The sequence below is a fragment of the Scyliorhinus canicula genome, chromosome 10 (assembly GCF_902713615.1).
Source record: "Scyliorhinus canicula chromosome 10, sScyCan1.1, whole genome shotgun sequence".
NCBI lineage: Eukaryota > Metazoa > Chordata > Chondrichthyes > Carcharhiniformes > Scyliorhinidae > Scyliorhinus > Scyliorhinus canicula.
Genome location: NC_052155.1, coordinates 190,072,326 through 190,097,782, shown reverse-complemented (window position 1 = coordinate 190,097,782; position 25,457 = coordinate 190,072,326). Strand labels below are relative to the sequence as shown.

Here is a 25,457-nt window from a genome sequence, read left to right as displayed (position 1 = left end):
TCCTCCAGGTTTATCCACCTCTGTTTTCTTGACTAGAATTAAGACAGGAGGTAGTTTTGCTGCTGAAATGGTGACAGGTTTTACATTTACAGCAGATGCTGGAGGTTTAGAATCTAAACAATAGTCATAGCGCTGTGTGAGCTGCTGAAGTTAATGCCAAATAAGAGCAGATGTTTAAATTGAGCCACACAGTCAAATCACATGAGGTATTTTCACAACATTGTCCCTCTAGCCTCACTCGTCTCTATCTCTGTCAGCTCACCCCGTCCCACAACTCTCGGTGATCTTTGTAACCCTCTAACTGGGACCTCTTCAGGATTCCTAATTTGATCACTTTGGCACCGATGGCCATGTCTTCTATCATCTCGTCACCAAGCTCTGGCATTCCCTCCATAACCTGGCTGCCTCCCCATCTCACTCTCCCGTTTCAGGACGCTCTTTACCGATGATCATCTGTCCCAAATATCTCCTTCCCTGGATCACTCCTCGTTTGGTAATCACTCCTACGAAGCACCTTGGAACATTTTACCATGTGACAGGCACTATATAAATGCAGATGTTGCTGCTGCGTTCAGACTAATCAAACTCATGGATTCTCGGAGTGAGAGAGAAGGGAAAGGTTTTGTCTGGGTTTAAAGTCCGTGTGAATCATTGAGGAAGAGCCTTTTGTAGTTAAGCTCATTGTGCTGTCAGTCAGATAGGCAACATCCTGTCAATACGGCACCATCGTCTTTTCCCAATTCCCTCCATCCTATAGCTGCTTCATCAAAGCTGGGGTTCAGATTCTCGGGCCTACAGCACAAACGGCCCAGATAGAATTGGAGAGAGTTGCTGCTTTTAGACAATGGGAATGGGAGAGAATCAAACCCCCCCCCCCCCCCCCCCCCCCCCCCCCCCCCCACCCCCAACCTCCTGTCCCACATTTCAGGAGACCTGATCTTCACAACCAAATAACCCAGCAAAGTCCAGTCACGGGCAAAGGAGATGAATGTCCAACTGGGATTAGCAAGTGTTCTAACCTCCAGGAGGATCATGGGGAACAATCATTGATCTCCCTGTGGGACTCATGGAATACGAGCTTGCCAGGGAGGGGGTGGGGGCTGGTTAGGGCTGGGGCTGGTTAAGGACGGGGCTGGTTAAGGCCGGGGCTGGTTAAGGCCGGGGCTGGTTAAGGCCGGGGCTGGTTAAGGACGGGGCTGGTTAAGGCCGGGGCTGGTTAAGGCCGGGGCTGGTTAAGGCCGGGGCTGGTTAAGGCCGGGGCTGGTTAAGGCTGGGGATAAAAGAAGGCCCAACGCGGGGCCTGGTCAGATCTACGCCCCAGCACCGTCTGCACTGGGACGGAGATGCTGTGTAAAGTATAACCTGTATACATGTAAATAAATTCCCCTTCGTTGTGACAGCTTCCTTATGCGTTACTGTACAAAGGAAGTGGGCAGCTCAATCCTTTCAACCACCCACAGGAGAGAATATTTAACCTCCCCTTGTCTGGGGGCACCTACACAATGAGGGAGTTAAGTAGTTACTGAGCTTGGGTACGAATCAGGAGAGAGTGAGAGAGAAAATTCAACTACAATGTTATTTAAATACAGGGGCTACATAATACTCAAGTGGAAAAGGAAATTTGGTTTGTTTCAAACAAAATACTTCCAAAAGAGGAAGATTTGGCAATGCGAATCTCAAAGTTTAAACAATACAGCAGAGATAATGGATGATGATAAAATGAATAAAGAGAGTAAAGCTAAGCAACCCTGACAAATGAATCTTTTGCTCTAACTTCACCCTTGCCAGTGAGTGGACTCTGTCAGGGATTATCCCGCTGCACAATTGTCCAAACTCAGGGATACACACAAAGAAATCTGTCCAACAGAGACACTTCAGCACAGGGGAGGGGCTGAGGATATTTCACTAGTGGCAACTCTTCCTCTGCAGATATTTATTTAAGTTTTAAGTAAATATAAATTATCTCAAGGATTAAGTGGTCACCATTTTGAAGTGAATGTTATTATCCAAATAGTGTCATCCACTCCCATCGCACAACAACCCCTCATCTCTGTAATCTCCCCATCACATCAATCTCAGAGATATCTACATCCCTCCCAACCTGAACTCTACATTGTAATCTTCCTCCAATACTGCTGCTTCTTTCAGTTTAAATCTCCAACCAATTTGTTCAGGATCATTTAGGAAATCTTTCCACTCGAGCACTCAGCCAGTCCCAGCCCTGCCTTCCCCGCTTACTCAGGAAAAGTTAGATCGACACACCCATCCCAACTATTCCATTGATCAATCTAACAACCCGCTGCTGTAATGTCAAAATCAACAGTTTTATCCAAATCAGATTAAGATTGAAAATTCTGTGAAAGGTTCCTGAAGAAATTTGGCCAGGTGAATCAGAGTGAGAGAGAGGGAGAGTAAGAGAATTGGGGAGAGAGAGAAAGAGGCAGAGAGAGGAACAGAGAATGGAACTGAGACAGACAGAAACACAAACTCAGGCAAGACCCAAAAAGGTGATGGAGAAATCGAGTGAACGACATTGTTATTAGGGAAGGGGGCAGGAGGAGAGGCAGGATCTACAGTTTGGGGTATGGCTGTGGTGTCTCAATTGGGCTGTAACAGGATGGACAGTGGGCTGTAACGGGATGGACTGTGGGCTGTAACAGGATGGGCAGTGGGCTGTAACAGGATGGACAGTGGGCTGTAACAGGATGGACAGTGGGCTGTAACAGGATGGGCTGTAACAGGATGGACAGTGGGCTGTAACAGGATGGACAGTGGGCTGTAACAGGATGGGCAGTGGGCTGTAACAGGATGGGCTGTAACAGGATGGGCTGTAACAGGATGGACAGTGGGCTGTAACAGGATGCACAATGGGCTGTAACAGGATGGACAGTGGGCTGTAACAGGATGCACAATGGGCTGTAACAGGATGGGCAATGGGCTGTAACAGGATGGACAGTGGGCTGTAACGGGATGGACAGTGGGCTGTAACGGGATGGACAGTGGGCTGTAACAGGATGGACAGTGGGCTGTAACAGGATGCACAATGGGCTGTAACAGGATGGACAATGGGCTGTAACAGGATGGGCTGTAACGGGATGGGCAGTGGGCTGTAACAGGATGGACAGTGGGCTGTAACAGGATGGACAGTGGGCTGTAACGGGATGGACAGTGGGCTGTAACGGGATGGACAGTGGGCTGTAACAGGATGGACAATGGGCTGTAACAGGATGGACAGTGGGCTGTAACGGGATGGGCAGTGGGCTGTAACGGGATGGACAGTGGGCTGTAACGGGATGGACAGTGGGCTGTAACAGGATTGACAGTGGGCTGTAACAGGATGGGCAATGGGCTGTAACAGGATGGACAGTGGGCTGTAACGGGATGGACAGTGGGCTGTAACAGGATGGACAGTGGGCTGTAACAGGATGGGCAATGGGCTGTAACAGGATGGACAGTGGGCTGTAACGGGATGGACAGTGGGCTGTAACGGGATGGAGAGTGGGCTGTAACAGGATGGCCTGTAACAGGATGGACAGTGGGCTGTAACAGGATGGACAGTGGGCTGTAACAGGATGGGCAATGGGCTGTAACAGGATGGGCACTGGGCTGTAACAGGATGGGCAGTGGGCTGTAACAGGATGGGCTGTAACGGGATGGGCAGTGGGCTGTAACGGGATGGACACTGGGCTGTAACAGGATGGGCTGTAACAGGATGGACAGTGGGCTGTAACAGGATGGGCTGTAACAGGATGGGCAATGGGCTGTAACAGGATGGGCACTGGGCTGTAACGGGATGGACACTGGGCTGTAACAGGATGGGCTGTAACAGGATGGACAGTGGGCTGTAACATGATGGACAGTGGGCTGTAACAGGATGGACAGTGGGCTGTAACAGGATGGACACTGGGCTGTAACAGGATGGGCTGTAACAGGATGGACAGTGGGCTGTAACAGGATGGGCTGTAACAGGATGGACAGTGGGCTGTAACAGGATGGCCAGTGGGCTGTAACAGGATGGACAATGGGCTGTAACAGGATGGACAGTGGGCTGTAACAGGATGGACAATGGGCTGTAACAGGATGGACAGTGGGCTGTAACAGGATGGCCAGTGGGCTGTAACAGGATGGACAATGGGCTGTAACAGGATGGCCAGTGGGCTGTAACAGGATGGACAGTGGGCTGTAACAGGATGGACAGTGGGCTGTAACAGGATGGACAGTGGGCTGTAACAGGATGGACAATGGGCTGTAACAGGATGGACAGTGGGCTGTAACAGGATGGACAGTGGGCTGTAACAGGATGCACAATGGGCTGTAACAGGATGGACAGTGGGCTGTAACAGGATGGGCAGTGGGCTGTAACAGGATGGGCAGTGGGCTGTAACAGGATGGACAATGGGCTGTAACGGGATGGACAGTGGGCTGTAACAGGATGGACAGTGGGCTGTAACAGGATGGACAGTGGGCTGTAACAGGATGGACAGTGGGCTGTAACAGGATGGACAGTGGGCTGTAACAGGATGGACAGTGGGCTGTAACAGGATGGACAGTGGGCTGTAACGGGATGGACAGTGGGCTGTAACAGGATGGACAGTGGGCTGTAACAGGATGGACAGTGGGCTGTAACGGGATGGACAGTGGGCTGTAACAGGATGGACAGTGGGCTGTAACAGGATGGACAGTGGGCTGTAACGGGATGGACAGTGGGCTGTAACGGGATGGACAGTGGGCTGTAACAGGATGGACAGTGGGCTGTAACAGGATGGACAGTGGGCTGTAACAGGATGGACAGTGGGCTGTAACAGGATGGACAGTGGGCTGTAACAGGATGGGCAGTGGGCTGTAACGGGATGGGCAGTGGGCTGTAACGGGATGGACAGTGGGCTGTAACAGGATGGACAGTGGGCTGTAACAGGATGGACAGTGGGCTGTAACAGGGTGGACAGTGGGCTGTAACAGGATGGGCAGTGGGCTGTAACGGGATGGGCTGTAACGGGATGGACAGTGGGCTGTAACAGGATGGACAGTGGGCTGTAACAGGATGGACAGTGGGCTGTAACGGGATGGACAGTGGGCTGTAACGGGATGGACAGTGGGCTGTAACAGGATGGACAGTGGGCTGTAACAGGATGGGCAGTGGGCTGTAACGGGATGGGCAGTGGGCTGTAACAGGATGGACAGTGGGCTGTAACGGGATGGACAGTGGGCTGTAACGGGATGGACAGTGGGCTGTAATGGGATGGACAGTGGGCTGTAATGGGATGGACAGTGGGCTGTAATGGGATGGACAGTGGGCTGTAAGTGCTGGAACAGAAGCAGAGAGTTGGAGCCATCATTATCTGCCCCTGGCTTTACCGAACATTCAAGCCCGGCAACAGCTTCCAATGTGACAGAGGATAAAACCTAACGGGCATTTTACTGGATCTTAATAAACTCAACCAGCCCAAGATCATTGTTCTAATAGAGAGAATGCAGCCGCAAGATTCAAAAACAGCAACAGCACAAATCTTCAAATCATCTGTTTATGTGATGTTGGCTGAGGAACAAAGGTTGACCAGCACATTGGGCACTGCGGCACACCCTCAGTACTGACCCTCTGACAGTGCGGCACTCCCTCAGGACTGACCCTCTGACAGTGCGGCACTCCCTCAGGACTGACCCTCTGACAGTGGGGCACTCCCTCAGTACTGACCCTCTGACAGTGAGGCACTCCCTCAGTACTGACCCTCTGACAGTGCAGCACTCCCTCAGTACTGACCCTCTGACAGTGCAGCACTCCCTCAGTACTGACCCTCTGACAGTGCGGCACTCCCTCAGTACTGACCCTCTGACAGTGCGGCACTCCCTCAGTACTGACCCTCTGACAGTGTGGCGCTCCCTCAGTACTGACCCTCTGACAGTGCAGCACTCCCTCAGTACTGACCCTCTGACAGAGCAGCACTCCCTCAGTACTGACCCTCTGACTGTGCGGCACTCCCTCAGCACTGACCCTCTGACAGTGCAGCACTCTCTCAGTACTGACCCTCTGACAGTGCGGCACTCCCTCAGTACTGACCCTCTGACAGTGCAGCACTCCCTCAGTACTGACCCTCTGACAGTGCAGCACTCCCTCAGTACTGACCCTCTGACAGTGCAGCACTCCCTCAGTACTGACCCTCTGACAGTGCGGCACTCCCTCAGTACTGACCCTCTGACAGTGCGGCACTCCCTCAGTACTGACCCTCTGACAGTGCAGCACTCCCTCAGTACTGACCCTCTGACAGTGCGGCACTCCCTCAGTACTGACCCTCTGACAGTACGGCACTCCCTCAGTACTGACCCTCTGACAGTGCGGAGCTCCCTCAGTACTGACCCTCTGACAGTGCGGCACTCCCTCAGTACTGACCCTCTGACAGTGCAGCACTCCCTCAGTACTGACCCTCTGACAGTGCGGCACTCCCTCAGTACTGACCCTCTGACAGTGCAGCACTCCCTCAGTACTGACCCTCTGACAGTGCAGCACTCCCTCAGTACTGACCCTCTGACAGTGCGACAATCCCTCAGTACTGACCCTCTGACAGTGCGGCACTCCCTCAATACTGACCCTCTGACAGTGCGGCACTCCCTCAGTACTGACCCTCTGACAGTGCGGCACTCCCTCAGTACTGACCCTCTGACAGTGCGGCACTCCCTCAGTACTGACCCTCTGACATTGCAGCACTCCCTCAGTACTGACCCTCTGACAGTGCGGCACTCCCCTCAGTACTGACCCTCTGACAGTGCAGCACTCCCTCAGTACTGACCCTCTGACAGTGCAGCACTCCCTCAGTACTGACCCTCTGACAGTACGGCACTCCCTCAGTACTGACCCTCTGACAGTGCGGAGCTCCCTCAGTACTGACCCTCTGACAGTGCAGCACTCCCTCAGTACTGACCCTCTGACAGTACGGCACTCCCTCAGTACTGACCCTCTGACAGTGCAGTACTCCCTCAGTACTGACCCTCTGACAGTACGGCACTCCCTCAGTACTGACCCTCTGACAGTGCGGCACTCCCTCAGTACTGACCCTCTGACAGTGCAGCACTCCCTCAGTACTGACCCTCTGACAGTACGGCACTCCCTCAGTACTGACCCTCTGACAGTGCGGAGCTCCCTCAGTACTGACCCTCTGACAGTGCAGCACTCCCTCAGTACTGACCCTCTGACAGTACGGCACTCCCTCAGTACTGACCCTCTGACAGTGCAGTACTCCCTCAGTACTGACCCTCTCACAGTGCGGCACTCCCTCAGTACTGACCCTCTGACAGTGCGGCACTCCCTCAGTACTGACCCTCTGACAGTGCAGCACTCCCTCAGTACTGACCCTCTGACAGTGCAGCACTCCCTCAGTACTGACCCTCTGACAGTGCGGCACTCCCTCAGTACTGACCCTCTGACAGTGCAGCACTCCCTCAGTACTGACCCTCTGACAGTGCGGCACTCCCTCGGTACTGACCCTCTGACAGTGCGGCACTCCCTCAGTACTGACCCTCTGACAGTGCAGCACTCCCTCAGTACTGACCCTCTGACAGTGCGGCACTCCCTCAGTACTGACCCTCTGACAGTGCCGCACTCCCTCAGTACTGACCCTCTGACAGTGCGGCTCCCTCAGTACTGACCCTCTGACAGTGCGGCACTCCCTCAGTACTGACCCTCTGACAGTGCGGCACTCCCTCAGTACTGACACTCTGACAGTGCCGCACTCCCTCAGTACTGACACTCTGACAGTGCGGCACTCCCTCAGTACTGACCCTCTGACAGTGCAGCATTCCCTCAGTACTGACCCTCTGACAGTGCGGCACTCCCTCAGTACTGACCCTCTGACAGTGCAGCACCCCCCCCAGTACTGACCCTCTGACAGTGCAGCACTCCCTCAGTACTGACCCTCTGACAGTGCAGCACTCACTCAGTACTGACCGTCTGACAGTGCGGCACTCCCTCAGTACTGACCCTTTGACAGTGCGGCACTCCCTCAGGACTGACCCTCTGACAGTGCGGCACTCCCTCAGGACTGACCCTCTGACAGTGCGGCACTCCCTCAGTACTGACCCTTTGACAGTGCGGCACTCCCTCAGGACTGACCCTCTGACAGTGCAGCGCTCCCTCAGTACTGACCCTCTGACAGCGCTGCACTCCCTCAGTACTGACCCTCTGACAGTGCAGCACTGCCTCAGTACTGACCCTCTGACAGTGCGGCACTCCCTCAGTACTGACCCTCTGACAGTGCAGCACTCCCTCAGTACTGACCCTCTGACAGTGCAGCACTCCCTCAGTACTGACCCTCTGACAGTGCAGCACTCCCTCAGTACTGACCCTCTGACAGTGCAGCGCTCCCTCATTACTACACTGGATTTTCAGTCTGGATTTTGTGCTCATGTGTCTGGGGTGTGATTTGATCCCCTGACCCACTAATTGAGAGGTGAGAGTGATCCTCACTGATTCCCACTCTGTGATTGGCTGTTGTATATTGACGGTGATGTCTTCCTGTTTTTAGGTATTGTGATTTCCTGGGATGGAGACAGTTTTGTGGAGGTTGTAGCGAGCTCTCAGCTAAAGGGGAAACTCTGTGGTCTGTGCGGAAATTACAACGGTCACAAACGAGACGATTTGATTGGTGGAGACGGAAATTTCAAGTTTGAAGTTGATGCTTTTGCTGAATCCTGGCGAGTGAAATCGAGCAAAGTGTGTAAACGACCCGAGCGCAGGTTACGGCCACATCTCTGCTCAGGGATTATAAAGGTCAGGTTCCGTGCTCACCGGGAGTGTCACAAACTGAAGTCCTGGGCCTTTAAGAATTGCCACTTAAAGGTGGATTACGTTTTGTTCTACAGGTGAGTGTTTACCTGAAGATTATACAGACAGCTCCAGTCCTCTGTCCCAGTCAGTGATCAGAAAACCCAGCACCGATCGGCAATTCTGCCCCCTCCCACCCTCTGTTAGCTCAGCTAAACCCCACCTGCTCATGTCTAAACTCGAGTGTCCCATTCCCACCACACTTCCCCTGATTCCCGAATGGCTCAGTCAAACAACACCTTGATTTGCAAACCCTCTTCCTTATTTTCAAACACCTCCTTGGTCTTAGCCCCCTCCCTATCTCTGTCACCTCCTCCAGCCACTACACCCCCTCCCTATCTCTGTCACCTCCTCCAGCCCCTACACCCCCTCCCTATCTCTGTAACCTCCTCCAGCCCCTACACCCCCTCCCTATCTCTGTAACCTCCTCCAGCCCCTACAACCCCTCCCTATCTGTCACCTCCTCCAGCCACTACAACCCTCCTTATCTCTGTAACCTCCTCCAGCCCGTACAACCCTCCCTATCTCTGTCACCTCCTCCAGCCACTACACCCCTCCCTATCTCTGTAACCTCCTCCAGCCCTACAACCCTCCCTATCTCTGTCACCTCCTCCAGCCCCTACACCCCTCCCTATCTGTAACCTCCTCCAGCCCCGACACCCCCTCCCTATCTCTGTAACCTCCTCCAGCCCCTACACCCCCTCCCTATCTCTGTCACCTCCTCCAGCCCCTACACCCCCTCCCTATCTCTGTCACCTCCTCCAGCCCCTACACCCCTCCCTATCTCTGTCACCTCCTCCAGCCCTACACCCCTCCCTATCTCTGTCACCTCCTCCAGCCCCTACACCCCTCCCTATCTCTGTCACCTCCTCCAGCCACAACACCCCCTCCCTATTTCTGTCACCTCCTCCAGTCCCTACAACCCTCCCTATCTCTGTCACCTCCTCCAGCCCCTACAACCCTCCCTATCTCTGTCACCTCCTCCAGCCCCTACACCCCTCCCTATCTCTGTGACCTCCTCCAGCCCCTACACCCCTCCCTATCTCTGTAACCTCCTCCAGCCCTACACCCCTCCCTATCTCTGTCACCTCCTCCAGCCACTACACCCCTCCCTATCTCTGTCACCTCCTCCAGCCCCTACACCCCCTCCCTATCTCTGTAACCTCCTCCAGCCACTACACCCCTCCCTATCTCTGTAACCTCCTCCAGCCACTACAACCCTCCCTATCTCTGTCACCTCCTCCAGCCACTACACCCCCTATCTCTGTAACCTCCTCCAGTCCCTACACCCCCTCCCTATCTCTGTAACCTCCTCCAGCCACTACACCCCTCCCTATCTCTGTAACCTCCTCCAGCCACTACACCCCTCCCTATCTCTGTAACCTCCTCCAGCCCCTACACCCCCTCCCTATCTCTGTAACCTCCTCCAGCCCCTACACCCCTCCCTATCTCTGTAACCTCCTACAGCCACTACACCCCTCCCTATCTCTGTAACCTCCTCCAGCCCCTACATCCCTCCCTATCTCCGTAACATCCTCCAGCCCCTACACCCCTCCCTATCTCTGTAACCTCCTCCAGCCCCTACGCCCCCTCCCTATCTCTGTAACCTTCTCCAGCCCCTACATCCCTCCCTATCTCTGTAACCTCCATCAGCCCCTACACCCCCCTCCCTATCTGTGTAACCTCCTCCAGCCCTACAACCCTCCCTATCTCTGTATCGCCCTCCAGCCCCTACAACCCTCCCTATCTCTGTATCGCCCTCCAGTCCCTACAATCCTCCCTATCTCTGTAACCTCCTCCGGCCCCTACCACCCTCCCTATCTCTGTAACCTCCTCCAGCCCCTACAACCCACCCTGAAAGTATCTTGATGAAGCAGTTGGGTTTTTATGGAAATCCAGGATTAGTGTTAGGTTTAAGCTGCGGTTTAGGAAGCACGGTAGCACAGTGGTTAGCACTGTTGCTTCACAGCTCCATGTTCCCAAGTTCGATTCCCGGCTTGGGTCACTGTCTGTGCGGAGTCTGCACGTCCTCCCCGTGTCTGGGTGGGTTTCCTCCGGGTGCTCCGGTTTCCTCCCTCAAGTCCCAAAAGATGCTGTTGGGTGAATTGGACATTCTGAATTCTCCCTCTGTGTACCCAAACAGGTGCCGGAATGTGGTGACTAGGGGATTTTCACAGTAACTTCACTGCAGTGTTAATGTCAGCCTACTTGTGACAATATAGATTATTATTATTACTATTAGGGTTGAGGTTAGGGTGGGGTTTAGGGTTGAGGTTCGGGTGCACATCTTTGGACTGTGGGAGGAAACCGGAGCACCCGGAGGAAACCCACGCAGACATGGGGAGAACGTGCAGACTCCACACAGACAGTGACTTGAGGCTGGATTTGGACCCGGGACCCTGGAGCTGTGAGGCAGCAGTGCTAACCACTGTGCCTGGCGCAGCTCGATTTGCTGAATTTTAATGGTGTGTTTCTAGACAGCTTCTGCTGTAACAACAACAATCTTCCTGTCATTGTGTGAATGTGATTCTGTGAAAGTGTGTGCTGTGATTATCATAGAAGATCATAGAATTCACAGTGCAGAAGGAGGCCATTCGGCCCATCGAGTCTGCACCGGCTCTTGGAAAGAGCACCCTACCCAAGCCCACACCTCCACCCTACCCCCATAACCCAGTAACCCCACCCAACACTAAGGGCAATTTTGGTCACTAAGGGCAATTTATCATGGCCAATCCACCTAACCCGCACATCTTTGGACTGTGGGAGGAAACCGGAGCACCCGGAGGAAACCCACGCAGACACGGGGAGGATGTGCAGACTCCGCACAGACAGTCACCCAGCGGGGAATCGAACCTGGGACCCTGAAGCTGTGAAGCCATTGTGCTATCCACAATGCTACCGTGCTGCCCTTATTAGGTGATTGTGTGCTGTAATTGTGTGCTGCGATTGTGTGCTGCGATTATGTGATTGTGTGCTGTGATAGTGTGCTGTGTTGTGTGCTGTCATTGTGTGTTGTGATTGTGTGCTGCGATTGTGTGATTGTGTGCTGTGATTGTGTGCTGCGATTGTGTGATTGTGTGCTGTGATTGTGTGCTGTGATTGTGTGCTGCGATTGTGTGCTGTGATTGTGTGTTGCGATTGTGTGATTGTGTGCTGCGATTGTGTGCTGTGATTGTGTGCTGCGATTGTGTGCTGTGATTGTGTGCTGTGATTGTGTGCTGATTGTGAGTTGTGATAGTGTGCTGTGATAGTGTGCTGTGATAGTGTGCTGTGATAGTGTGCTGTGTTGTGTGCTGTCATTGTGTGTTGTGATTGTGTGCTGCGATTGTGTGATTGTGTGCTGTGATTGTGTGCTGTGATTGTGTGATTGTGTGCTGTGATTGTGTGCTGTGATTGTGTGATTGTGTGCTGTGATTGTGTGTTGCGATTGTATGATTGTGTGCTGCGATTGTGTGCTGCGATTGTGTGCTGTGATTGTGTGCTGTGATTGTGTGCTGATTGTGAGTTGTGATAGTGTGCTGTGATAGTGTGCTGTGATAGTGTGCTGTGATTGTGTGCTGTGATTGTGTGCTGCGATTGTGTGATTGTGTGCTGTGATTGTGTGCTGTGATTGTGTGCTGTGATTGTGTGCTGATTGTGAGGTGTGATTGTGTGCTGTGATAGTGTGCTGTGATACTGTGCTGTGATAGTGTGCTGTGATAGTGTGCTGTGATTGTGTGCTGCGATTGTGTGCTGTGATTATGTGCTGCGATTGTGTGATTGTGTGCTGTGATTGTGTGCTGATTGTGAGGTGTGAATGTGTGCTGTGATAGTGTGCTGTGATTGTGTGCTGCGATTGTGTGCTGCGATTGTGTGCTGCGATTGTGTGCTGTGATTGTGTGCTGCGATTGTGTGATTGTGTGCTGTGATTGTGTGCTGATTGTGAGGTGCGATTGTGTGCTGTGATAGTGTGCTGTGATTGTGTGCTGCGATTGTGTGCTGCGATTGTGTGCTGTGATTGTGTGCTGCGATTGTGTGCTGTGATAGTGTGCTGTGATAGTGTGCTGTGATTGTGTGCTGTGATTGTGTGCTGTGATTGTGTGCTGTGTTGTGTGCTGTCATTGTGTGTTGTGATTGTGTGCTGCGATTGTGTGATTGTGTGCTGTGATTGTGTGCTGTGATTGTGTGATTGTGTGCTGTGATAGTGTGCTGCGATTGTGTGCTGCGATTGTGTGCTGTGATTGTGTGCTGCGATTGTGTGATTGTGTGCTGTGATTGTGTGCTGTGATTGTGTGCTGTGATTGTGTGCTGTGATTGGGTGCTGTGATTGTGTGCTGTGATTGGGTGCTGTGATTGTGTGCTGCGATTGTGTGATTGTGTGCTGTGATTGTGTGCTGATTGTGAGGTGTGATTTTGTGCTGTGATAGTGTGCTGTGATTGTGTGCTGCGATTGTGTGCTGTGATTGTGTGCTGTGATTGTGTGATTGTGTGCTGTGATTGATTGTGTGCTGCGATTGTGTGATTGTGTGCTGTGATTGTGTGCTGTGATTGTGTGCTGATTGTGAGGTGTGATTGTGAGGTGTGATTGTGTGCTGTGATAGTGTGCTGTGATTGTGTGCTGCGATTGTGTGCTGTGATTGTGTGCTGCGATTGTGTGATTGTGTGCTGTGATTGTGTGCTGATTGTGAGGTGTGATTGTGTGCTGTGATAGTGTGCTGTGATTGTGTGCTGCGATTGTGTGCTGCGATTGTGTGCTGTGATTGTGTGCTGCGATTGTGTGATTGTGTGCTGTGATTGTGTGCTGATTGTGAGGTGCGATTGTGTGCTGTGATAGTGTGCTGTGATTGTGTGCTGCGATTGTGTGCTGCGATTGTGTGATTGTGTGCTGTGATTGTGTGCTGATTGTGAGGTGTAATTGTGTGCTGTGATAGTGTGCTGTGATAGTGTGCTGTGATTGTGTGCTGTGATTGTGTGCTGTGATTGTGTGCTGTGATTGTGTGCTGTGATTGTGTGCTGCGATTGTGTGCTGTGATTGTGTGCTGCGATTGTGTGATTGTGTGCTGTGATTGTGTGCTGATTGTGAGGTGCGATTGTGTGCTGTGATAGTGTGCTGTGATTGTGTGCTACGATTGTGTGCTGCGACTGTGTGCTGTGATAGTGTGATTGTGTGCTGTGATTGTGTGCTGATTGTGAGGTGCGATTGTGTGCTGTGATAGTGTGCTGTGATTGTGTGCTACGATTGTGTGCTGCGACTGTGTGCTGTGATAGTGTGATTGTGTGCTGTGATTGTGTGCTGATTGTGAGGTGCGATTGTGTGCTGTGATAGTGTGCTGTGATTGTGTGCTACGATTGTGTGCTGCGACTGTGTGCTGTGATAGTGTGATTGTGTGCTGTGATTGTGTGCTGATTGTGAGGTGCGATTGTGTGCTGTGATAGTGTGCTGTGATTGTGTGCTACGATTGTGTGCTGCGACTGTGTGCTGTGATAGTGTGATTGTGTGCTGTGATTGTGTGCTGATTGTGAGGTGCGATTGTGTGCTGTGATAGTGTGCTGTGATTGTGTGCTACGATTGTGTGCTGCGACTGTGTGCTGTGATAGTGTGCTGTGATTGTGTGCTACGATTGTGTGCTGCGACTGTGTGCTGTGATAGTGTGATTGTGTGCTGTGATTGTGTGCTGATTGTGAGGTGCGATTGTGTGCTGTGATAGTGTGCTGTGATTGTGTGCTACGATTGTGTGCTGCGACTGTGTGCTGTGATTGTGTGCTGTTATTGTGTGCTGTGATACAGTAGTGTGTTGTGTATTCTGTTGATAATAGTGGTTCACATTTTCTGAGTAGCTCTCGGTAAGTTACAGATTGTTGCATCCTCTGAGACAGCAGTTAAAATAATATCTGAAAGATATCTGACTGTGGACAGTAGTGAGTCACCTGGGAGAGTTCACTGGCTTCAGTTCAAACTAAGGAAACAGCCTTCACATTTGACCTAGTTAACAAACCGGTGGATTGGTAAATGATCAGCCATCAGAACTCTGCTGAAAGTTAACAGGTTTAATGTCGGTTGAGAATTTCAGTGTCTGTGGTAATCTGGTGTTGCAAGTTAGTGAGTCAGTGATCACATCGTTACTAGCCAAGGCAGAGAAAATGATGAATTCATCGACTGATGGCTTAAATCATTACAATTTCAAACTGAAATTCCTGTATCCCTGGGAGACGGGCTGTGTGTTGTGAATATATTTCAGTGTGTATGAGACACGGGAGAGCCAGTATTAAAACCATCTTATTCCCCATGATCCTGGATATCCGAATACATTCTGACACCGCACAAAAAAACATTAAAAAGCAGAACAGAAGTGGCGATAGTGCAAATTCCTGCTCCCCTTCTATTGAGCTGCAAATCAGAGAATGTTTACGACATGCAAGAAGGCCATTCAGCCTGTCATTTCCATGCTAGCGCTCTGCATGATCAGCTCATCTGATCCCACTCCCTCGAACTATCTCTTCAGCCCTGCACATTTTCCCTTTTCCGATAACTAATCCAATTCTCCTTTTGAGTCCAGATTGAATCTGCCTCCACCCAGGCCGTGCATTCCAGATCCTAACCACTTTCCTCCACCCCCTCTGACACTTTCTTTTCTAAAGTGCGCTGCCCAGAACTAAACATAATAATAATAATCTTTATTAGTGTCACAAGTAGGCTTACATTAACATGGCTGTGAAAATCCCCTAGTCGCCACATTCCGGCGCCTGTTCGGGTACACAGAGGGAGAATTCAGAATGTCCAATTTACCCAACAGTACGTCTTTCAGGACTTGTGGGAGGAAACCGGAGCACCCGGAGGAAACCCACGCAGACACGGGGAGAACGTGCAGACTCCACACAGACAGTGACCCAAGCCGGGAATCGAACCTGGAACCCTGGAGCTGTGAAGCCACAGTGCCTCCCACATGTTACTCCAGCTGATGCTGAATCAGTGTTTGATACGGGTTTAATAATAAATCCCAGGATGCTGTTTGCTTTATTAACCACTGGTTCCACCTGTTCTGTAACCTTCAAACGTGTCTGATAGTGTCAGGCTCCTGTCTCACATTTGGTATTTGCCTATCTAGAGTTCCAGTTAAGTTGTGGGAAAGGTGCTCTGGAAACTCCTCCTTCAGCACGCTTTGAGAAAATATGAAATATTAAACGTGACAATTGTTTTTAAAGAAAGCCCGAGAGGGGGGAAGTGGCTCAGTCGATTTCACGTTTAAAGATGAATTTGTTCCATTCATAGACTCTTTGACAAAGTTATGAATGAAAGACAAGTGAAACTAGTTAAGAAGCAAACTTTGGGCTCCTTTGTGTAGGGTTCTGAAATGTCTGATTCTATTTAAATACTTCAACTTGTTTGAAGCTCTGCTCAGGCTGCTGTGACTCAGAGCTGTGCCCTGGTTCCCCACTAGGTGGCAGAGGGAACCCAGGATGTGGATGGATGGTTCTTGGGGATTATTCAGTCCCAATATAATCAGTGAGGTCAATTCCTGTCTGTGTCAGGATTTGGGCCAATGCCGATTACTGTGGGAACACAGGATAGTGAATAAGCTCCTCTTCACAGCAAGTGCCAGTCTAAAGATCCATTTAAACCCATTAACCCGAGCTGCTAAATCACAGCTAGTTTTTAAAGTAAATACATTAACCTGTGTCCAACTAGCTGTAATCTTCAACTGCAACAAAACACCCAGATGGTCACTAATTTAGGGTCTTTCCCACTTCAGCCATTGCAACATCCAGACTGAGGGTCAGACACTGAAACTGTAAACCAGCGTCTAGACTGAGGGTCAGACACTGAAACTGTAAACTGGTGTCTAGACTGGGAGATGGACACTGAAACTGTAAACCAGAGTCTAGACTGAGGGTCAGACACTGAAACAGTAAATCAGTGTCTAGACAGATGAACAGACACTGAAACAGTAAATCAGTGTCTAGACTGATGGACACGTGGACTGAATGGCCCTCTGCTGGTTTCTAAAACACTACTCATTTTAACCTAATACTATCCTTAGCTTCCTGAAACTGATGGGCCTTTCCCATGGATATGTTGTTTTTCAATGGAATGTAATTTTGTTGAAGATTGTGAATTTTTTCTTTAAATGTTTCCCACTGTCCATGTACCTCCATACCTTCTCGTTTATTTACCAAATTAACCTTAGCCAGTCCTTCCCTCATACCTATATAATTGCCTTTGTTTAAGATTCTTGTTTGTGATTGGAATATGCCACTTTCCAACTTAACAGGAAATTCAATGGTATTATGATTACTATTTCCCAGAGGATTACTAATTAGCCCTGATTCATTACACATTACTAGATCCAAGATAGCTTTATCCCCAGACAGTTCCACAACTTACTTCTCCAAGAAACTGTCCCAAAGACATTCATCAAACTCATCTTCTAGATCATGCTTTCCTGTTAGATTGTCCCGGTCTACATGAAGATTAAAGTTGCTCACAATTATTCCCTTGCCTTTGTTTTGGCTACAGTAATTTCTTGTTTAATGCTATTCCCAATGATATAACTGTTTGAGTTTTGCTGAAAAAAAGAAACGTGTCCACGAGATATAGGGGCAGAATTAGGCCACTCGGCCCATCGAATCTGCTCCACCATTCAATCATGGCTGATATTCTTCTCATCCCCAGTCTCCTGCCTTCTCCCTATAACCCCTGATCCCCTTATTAATCAACAACCTATCTATCTCTGTCTTAAAGACACTCAGTGGCCTCCACAACCTTCTGCTGCAAAGAGTTGCACAGATTCACCACTCTGGCTGAAGATCTACATACCCAGAATCTCTCTGACACTGAAATTGACACACCATATTACTCTTGTGTGACAGACGGCTTGATGGCAGCATCCTGTTAGTGGTGAATATCACTCATGCTGCTGCATAGTAGCGGTGTGAAACAGCTAGCTTCACCTGTTGCTCAACTATTTGTGTTAGTTTACCCTTCCAGTGTAATCTGAGGGAGACTGAGCACATTTCAGAGCCAAAGTGACAGCCTTCTGTCTGTTGACGGGTTTGAGGTATACAGCACAAAGTGATCAGGGAGCCATTATCCTGCTTTGATCTCTATTTCAGCATCAAGCTGTACATGGTGAACAAATGGATCGGGTCCTATTTACGAGGTCGCTAATAAGGCCAATCTTATATTGCGTGGAACTGTAAGAATCCCAAAGCTTGTATTGATCAGTGAAGGTGGGCTTGCGATAGACTGTGGTAAAGAACCCCTGGCAGATTTCTCATACGTCAAGGAAAGTGAGTTCATTTGACTGCTCCATTTCAAAGGTTAATTTGAGCGCAGGATGGAGCCCATTACGGCACGTGGGGAAATGTTTACCTGCTGCTGTTGATTCAAATGCAGCAAATGTATCATCTGGAGCTTAGTTATCGTTCCACCGATGACTTGTTTGTTGTGGAACCCAACTCAGACGTTTGTGAGAGCTGGGCTTAGAGGGATCCCATAGCAACACCGTCTATTTGGTCATACATGGTGTTACTAAAACTGGACTCAACTGAGCTAGCTGGTGAGTTCATAGACTCAATCAATACTGCTTCACCCAATGGTGACGGGTCTGGATTGCCATGATATTGTCCTGCAGGACAAACATAGAACTGTACAGCACAGAACATGTGCCGATGTTGTGCCGAGCATTGTCCGAAACCAAGATCAAGCTATCCCACTCCCTGTCATTCTGGTGTGCTCCATGTGCATATCCAATAACCGCTTGAAAGTTCCTTAAGTGTCCGACTCCACTTTCACAGCAGGCAGTCCATTCCACACCCTAACCACTCTCTGAGTAAAGAACCTACCTTGGACATCTCTCCTATATCTCCCACCCTGAACCTTATAGTTATGGCCCCTTGTAACAGCCACATCCAGCCGAGGAAATAGTCTCTGAACGTCCACTCTATCTATCCCCCTCATCATCTTATAAACCTCTATTAAGTCGCCTCTCATCCTGCTCCGCTCCAAAGAGAAAAGCCCTAGCTCCCTCAACCCTTCCTCATAAGACCTATCCTGCAAACCAGGCAGCATCCTGGTAAATCTCCTTTGCACCCTTTCCAATACTTCCACATCCTTCCTATAGTAAGGTGACCAGAACTGCACACAATACTCCAAATGTGGTCTCACCAGGGTCATGTATAGTTGCACCATAACCCCGCGGCTCTTAAACTCAAGCCCCCTGTTAATAAACACTAACACACTATAAGCCTTCTTCACGGCTCTATCCACTTGTGGCAACCTTCAGAGATCTGTGGACATGAACCCCAAGATCTCTCTGTTCCTCCACATTCCTCAGAACCCTGCCGTTGACCCTTAATCCGCATTCAAATTTTTTCTACCAAAATGAATCACCTCGCACTTAGGGTTAAACTCCATCTGCCATTTTTCGGCCCAGCTCTGCATCCGATCAATGTCTCTTTGCAGCCTACAACAGCCCTCCACCTCATCCACTACTCCACCAATCTTGGTGTCATCAGCACATTTACTGACCCCACCCTTCAGCCCCATCCTCCAAGTCATTGATGAAAATCATTTGTGGTTTCCTCAAGTGGAACATTGGTGAATAGGCTAGCTGTGACAACTGAGCACAGGGACACAGGATCACAATCGCAAGTCCTGAAGGAAATGTGAAGGATCCTTCACTGTGTGTGGAAAAGTTGCTCAAAACTGATTGTAACAATTCACCCAATCAGTTGGCCAATTCATGCTGTGCTGAACCGCACATAGAGAAGGTAATGTGTAAAGGGACAGCACTTTTATGTGTCTCGGACAGTCTATACAGACACGAATGCAGTGAGCCACGAGGACAAACCCTGTCATCTGTATCACACAGCAGTTCATCGCTCTTACACAAATCCAGCAAGCGTTTATTTTAGCTTAGTTTCGAGCAGGATTGTCCAGTGATGCTGCGGCAGGTCCAATGGATACGAATGTGCGGCCATTGTTAAAACATTTTCCATGGCAATGCCTCTACCAATAAGCTTCTACTTGCCAGCCAATCAGCATTCTCCTCTCAGACAGTATAAATTGTTGTTTTCCTCTTAAACTGGGATCTTGATAAACATAGAAAATAGAAGCAGGAGGAGGCTATTTGGCCCTTCGAGCCTGCTCCTCCATTCATTAGGATCATGGCTGACCATCAAGTTTAATCCCCTGAACCCGTCTCCCCCTTGGGGCAAGGGCCCCAACACTGATCCATTCGGTTCCCCACTGGACACAGGCCTCCAGTCCGAAAAACACCCCTTACCATCACATACATAGAATATAGAAGCGGGGAGGCCATTCGGCCCTTCAAGCCTGCTCTGCCATTCATTATGATCATCACATTCAAAAATCTGATCCTGCCTTTCCCCCCCGTATCCCTCGATCCCTTCAGCCCCAAGAGCTATAACTAATTCCTTCTTGAAATTACGCAACGTTTTGGTCTCAACTACTTTCTGTGGTAGTGAATTCCACAGATTCACTGCTCTCTGGGTGAAGAAATTTCTCCCCACCTCAGTCCTAAAAGGTTTACCCCTTATCCTCAAACTATGACCCCTAGTTCTGGACTCCCCCACCATCGGGAACATTCTTTCTGAATTTACCCTGTCTATCCCTGTTAGAATTTTATAAGTTTCTACCAGATCCCCTGTCACTCTTCTAAACTCCAATGAATATAATCCTAACCGATTTAGTCTCTCCTCATCTGACAGTCCCGCCATCCCTGGAATCAGTCTGGTAAACCTTTGCTGCCCTCCCTCCATAGCAAGAACATCCTTCCTCAGATAAGGACACCAAAACTGCCCACAATACTCCAGGTGTGGCCTCACTAATGCCCTATACAATTGCAGTAAAACAGTCCTATTCCTTTACTCAAATCCTCTCACTGTGAAGGCCAATGTACCATTTGCCTTCTTTCCTGCCTGCTGGACCTGTGCGCTTACTTTCAGCAACTGATGCACGAGGACACCAAGGTCTCGCTGAGTATCCGCCTCTCTCAATTTACACCCATTCAAATAATAATCTGCCTTCATATTTTTGCTACCGAAGTGGATAACCTCACATTTATCCACATTATACTGCTTCTGCCAGGCATCTGCCCACTCACTCAGCCTGTCCAAATCCCACTGAAGCATCTCTGCATCCCCCTCACAGCTCACCCTCCCACCCAACTTTGTATCAGCTGCAAATTTGGAGCTAATACATTTAGTTCCCTCGTCCAAATCATTAATATATAATGTGAACAGTTGGGGCCCCAGCACAGATCCCTGCGGTACCCCACTAGTCACTGCCTGCCAATCAGAAAAAGACCCATTTATTCCAACTTTCTGCTTCCTGTCTGCCAATCAGCTTTCTGTCCATCTCAAGATACTAACCACAATCCCAGGTGCTTTAACTTTACAGATTAATCTGCTATGTGAGACCGTTATGAATTCCCCGTTTCTGACTGTATTAATTTTTGTCAATCTTTTTCTCTTTACAAACCGATAGAAACTTTTACAGTCAGTTTTTATATTCCCCGCTAGTTTACTTTCAAATTGTATTGTCTCCTTCTTTCTTCATCAGTTCCTTTGTCTGCTTTTGCTGAACTTTAAACTGTTCACAATCCTCAGGTTTATTGCTTTATCTTGCTAATTTGTATGTCTCTTTGTTGAATCTAATTCCCGTACCAGCCTCCCTGGACAGGCGCCGGAATGTGGCGACTAGGGGCTTTTCACAGTAACTTCATTGAAGCCTACTCGTGACAATAAGCGATTTTCATTTCATTTTTCATAATATCTCTAATTTCCCTTGTAAGCCATGGTTTGGCCACAGAACCCTTCTTACTCTTGCGCCAAATAGGAATAAACAACTTTTGGAGTTCAACTATTGGTTCCTTGAATGCTCCCATTGCCTGTCCACTGTCCTTCCTTTCAGTGATGTTTCCCAGTCCGTCACAGCCAGCTCATACCTCAGACCATCATACTTAACTTTGACATGTCTTTGACATAATTCCCACCTGTATTTCCTGCTATTCCTAATTTCTACCCACATTGATTCTACTTCATGATCTTTCAGAGTGCTCCTTCAGAGGGTCGGTGCAGACTCGATGGGTCGAATGGCCTCCTTCTGCACTGTAGGAATTCTAAATTTTATTCCCCCCCTTGATGACTTTGTAACCATGTCTCTGTAATGGTGATTCATTCTAAATCATTTATCTCCATTTGTGCCACTAGTTCCTCTATCTTATTCTGGGTACTTCACACATTCAAATCAAGAACGTTTAAATTCCATTTTTTACTTCCATTCCCTGCAATTAATTTATTTGCTGATATACAAATTTAATTAACCTCTCTGAACTTTCCCAAACCACTCTGCTTACCTTTGACCATATTTCTATATTGTTCATGCCCACATGTCTGTTCTTGGCCTGCTGCAATGTTCCAGTGAAGCTCAACGCAAACTGGAGGAACAACATCTCATCTTCCGGGTAGGCACGCTACAGCCTTCCAGTCTCAACATCAAATCCAACAACTTCAGATGATCAGCCCCACCTCGACCCATTTGTTTTCATTTCATTTTAACTGTCTTTTACCGTTTCTTTCTTTCTTACTATACATTTAATTCCCCCCCCAATCTTATCCACCTTTCCTTACCCTTTCTCCTCTTTGCTTCCCCCTTCGCCTCCCCCCACATCTACAGTTCACCCTCTGATGATAGTTTCTCTGCTGTTTGACCTTTCACATCTTTTGTCCTCTCTGGGGACTGCCATTAACACTCTTTCCCCTTGGTTTCTGTGGCCATTAGCACCCGGTTTCCCTGGGTTTCTGTGGCCATTAGCACCCGGTTTCCCTGGGTTTCTGTGGCCATTAGCACCCGGTTTCCCTGGGTTTCTGTGGCCATTAGCACCCAGTTTCCCTGGGTTTCTGTGGCCATTAGCACCCGGTTTCCCTGGGTTTCTGTGGCCATTAGCACCCGGTTTCCCTGGGTTTCTGTGGCCATTAGCACCCGGTTTCCCTGGGTTTCTTTCATTCTCACTCCACAGTATAAATATTTCCCACTCTCTCTGTCTTTAGCTTTGACAAAGAGTCGTCGGACTTGAAACGTTAGCTCTTTTCTCTCCCTACAGATGCTGCCAGGCTTGCTGAGATTTTCCAGCATTTTCAATTTCGTTTCAGATTTCAGCATCCGCAGTAATTTGCTTTTATATTTCTATATTGTTCAATGTCTTGACCAATCTCTTTGCATTTCTACATTTCTCTTCATCCAAGCCCCCGCCCCTGAGTCTGAAGCACAAAGTAATTTAGGAAACATCAATATCACATTGCAGTTTATGGGAGCTTGCTATGTACAAAACGGCTACATGTATAAACATGTACAAAACATGTTATAATGTTTCCTACATTATAACAATGACTGCACTTCTCAAATACTTCATTGATAGTAAAGCACTTTGGGACAAAGAACAATATCGCACAGGAACAGGCCCTTCGGCCCTCCAATCCTGCGCCGATCACCTGTCCTATCGAGACCGCCTGTATCCTTCTGTACCCCGTCTGTTCATGTGCCTATCCAGATAAGTCTTAAAGGTCGCTAACGTATCTGCCTCAACCACCTCACTTGGCCGTGCATTCCAGGCCACCACCACCCTCTGTGTAAAAAAACTTCCCCCACACATCTCCATTGAACCTTTCCCCCTTCACCTTGAACTTGAGCCCCCTTCCGTCATTTCTGCCCTGGGAAAAAGCCTCCACTATTCACCCTATCTATACCCCTAATAATTTTATAAACTTCTATCGGGCCGCCCCTCAGCCTCCGTCTCTCTAGGGAGAACAATCCCAGTTTATTCAATCTCTCTTCATAGCTAATACCCTCCATACCAGGCAACACCCTGGGAAACCTTTTCTGTACTCTCTCCAAAGCCTCCGCGTCCTCCTGGCAGTACAGTGACCAGAATGGGACACCGTATTCCAAACGTGGCCTAACCAACGTTCTATGTAACTAACATAATCTTTGAGGTTTTATACTCGATACCCCGTCCTATGAAGGCAAGCATGCCAGATGCTTTCTTTACCACCATTTCCACCTGTGCTGCCACTTTTAAGGATCTGTGGACCTGCACGCCCAGATCTCTCTGTGTCTCTATGCTCCTGATGGTTCTGCCATTTATTTTATAGCTCCCACCTGAATTGGACATTGGGTAATCATCAACGATGCTTTAGGAGAGTGAGAGGCAACTTGATTGAAACCATTAAGATCCTGAGGGGGTTATCGACAGGGTGGATGTGGAGAGGATGTTTCGTATTGAATAGTGGGGCAGCCTCGAGGGGCCGAGTGGCCATTCCTGTTCCTAACTTGTGTGGTCTTAAAAGCAAATCTTTAACGTGGCAGCTAAGTGTGCTCAACAAGATCCACAAACAACAATGTGGCAGTGAGCAGATGATCTGGTATTGTGACGTTGGTTGAGGGATAAATATTGGCCGTGTGATTAGTTACATCCGAGAGACCAATCAGGGCATCAGTTGAACATCATATTGTTTGGATGAGAAGCCAAGAGATGTTTAATAATGAATAACAAGAGAAAGGATTCATGTGCAGAGGTATACTGAACATAATTAGACAAGTTAAACATGGTTGGTCAATGCCTTTTTGAAACATTGCTTGCCAAGCTCCCCATCACGTTCTCATGTGTACATTGTGTTTTTCACAGATCCTGTGTCACAGATATGTGTGAGTGTCCAGTACACAAGAACTGTTACTGTGAGTCTCTCATTGCCTACATGCGAGCCTGTCAGAGAGAAGGTGTCCATGTACACTGGCGGCCGGAGATAAGCTGCCTCGGTAAGATCACAAGAACTAAGTAATCAGAAATAGAGGCAGGAGGAGGCCATTCGGCCCCTTCTCCATCATTCAATAAGATCATGGCTGATTGACTGTGGCCTCAACTCTACTCTCCTGTTTACCCCCACTGTCTATCAGAATTCTGCCTAACTCTGCCATGAATATATTCGGTGTCCCAGCCTCACCTGCTCTCTGACGGAGAAAATTCCAAATACTAACAACCTTTTGAGAGAACAAATTCCTCCTCATTTCCGCCTTAAATGGGAGACCCCTTCTAACTCCTGATGACCTCACATTTTCCCACATTATACTCCTATCTGCCACATTTTCCCACTACACCTAACCTGTCTGTATCCCTTTGCACTCTGTATCCTCCTCACAACTTACTTTTCTATCTATCTTTATATTGTCAGCATGTGTGGTTACAATACACTCAGTTCCTTCACCGAGTCATTAATATAGAGGTACGTAGTTGAGGCTCCAGCACTGATGGTGATATGATTTTCTAAATATGCGGCCACTACCTTTAATATTGGATTCTAGAATTTGCTCAATGATAGACGTTAGGTTAACTGTTCTTTAATTTCCTCTTTTCTGTTTCCCTCCTACCTACAGAGGTGTTACATTTGTGTTTTCCAATCCATTGGGAGCTTTCCATCCAGGATAAAGCAGCCCGTTTGATTGGCACCGTATCCACAAACATTCAAACCCTCCACCACCGACGCACAGTAGCAGCCGTGTGTACCATCTACAAGATGCACTGCAGTAACTCACCAACGTTCCTTAGGCAGCACCTTCCAAACCCATGGCCACTACCATCTAGAAGGA

At 49.1% G+C, this 25,457-nt stretch overlaps 1 protein-coding gene across 1 annotated transcript in view; it reads left to right on the top strand.

Annotated features, from left to right (window-relative positions):
* The window catches only part of LOC119972168 (BMP-binding endothelial regulator protein-like), a 113,385-nt gene that overhangs the window by 84,365 nt on the left and 3,563 nt on the right, over positions 1 to 25,457 (top strand). Inside the window, exons 8-10 of the mRNA XM_038808496.1 lie at positions 1,401 to 1,515; positions 8,514 to 8,850; positions 24,499 to 24,629. Of these exons, the coding sequence (XP_038664424.1) occupies positions 1,401 to 1,515; positions 8,514 to 8,850; positions 24,499 to 24,629 (583 nt within the window). The remainder of the gene's footprint in view (positions 1 to 1,400; positions 1,516 to 8,513; positions 8,851 to 24,498; positions 24,630 to 25,457) is intronic.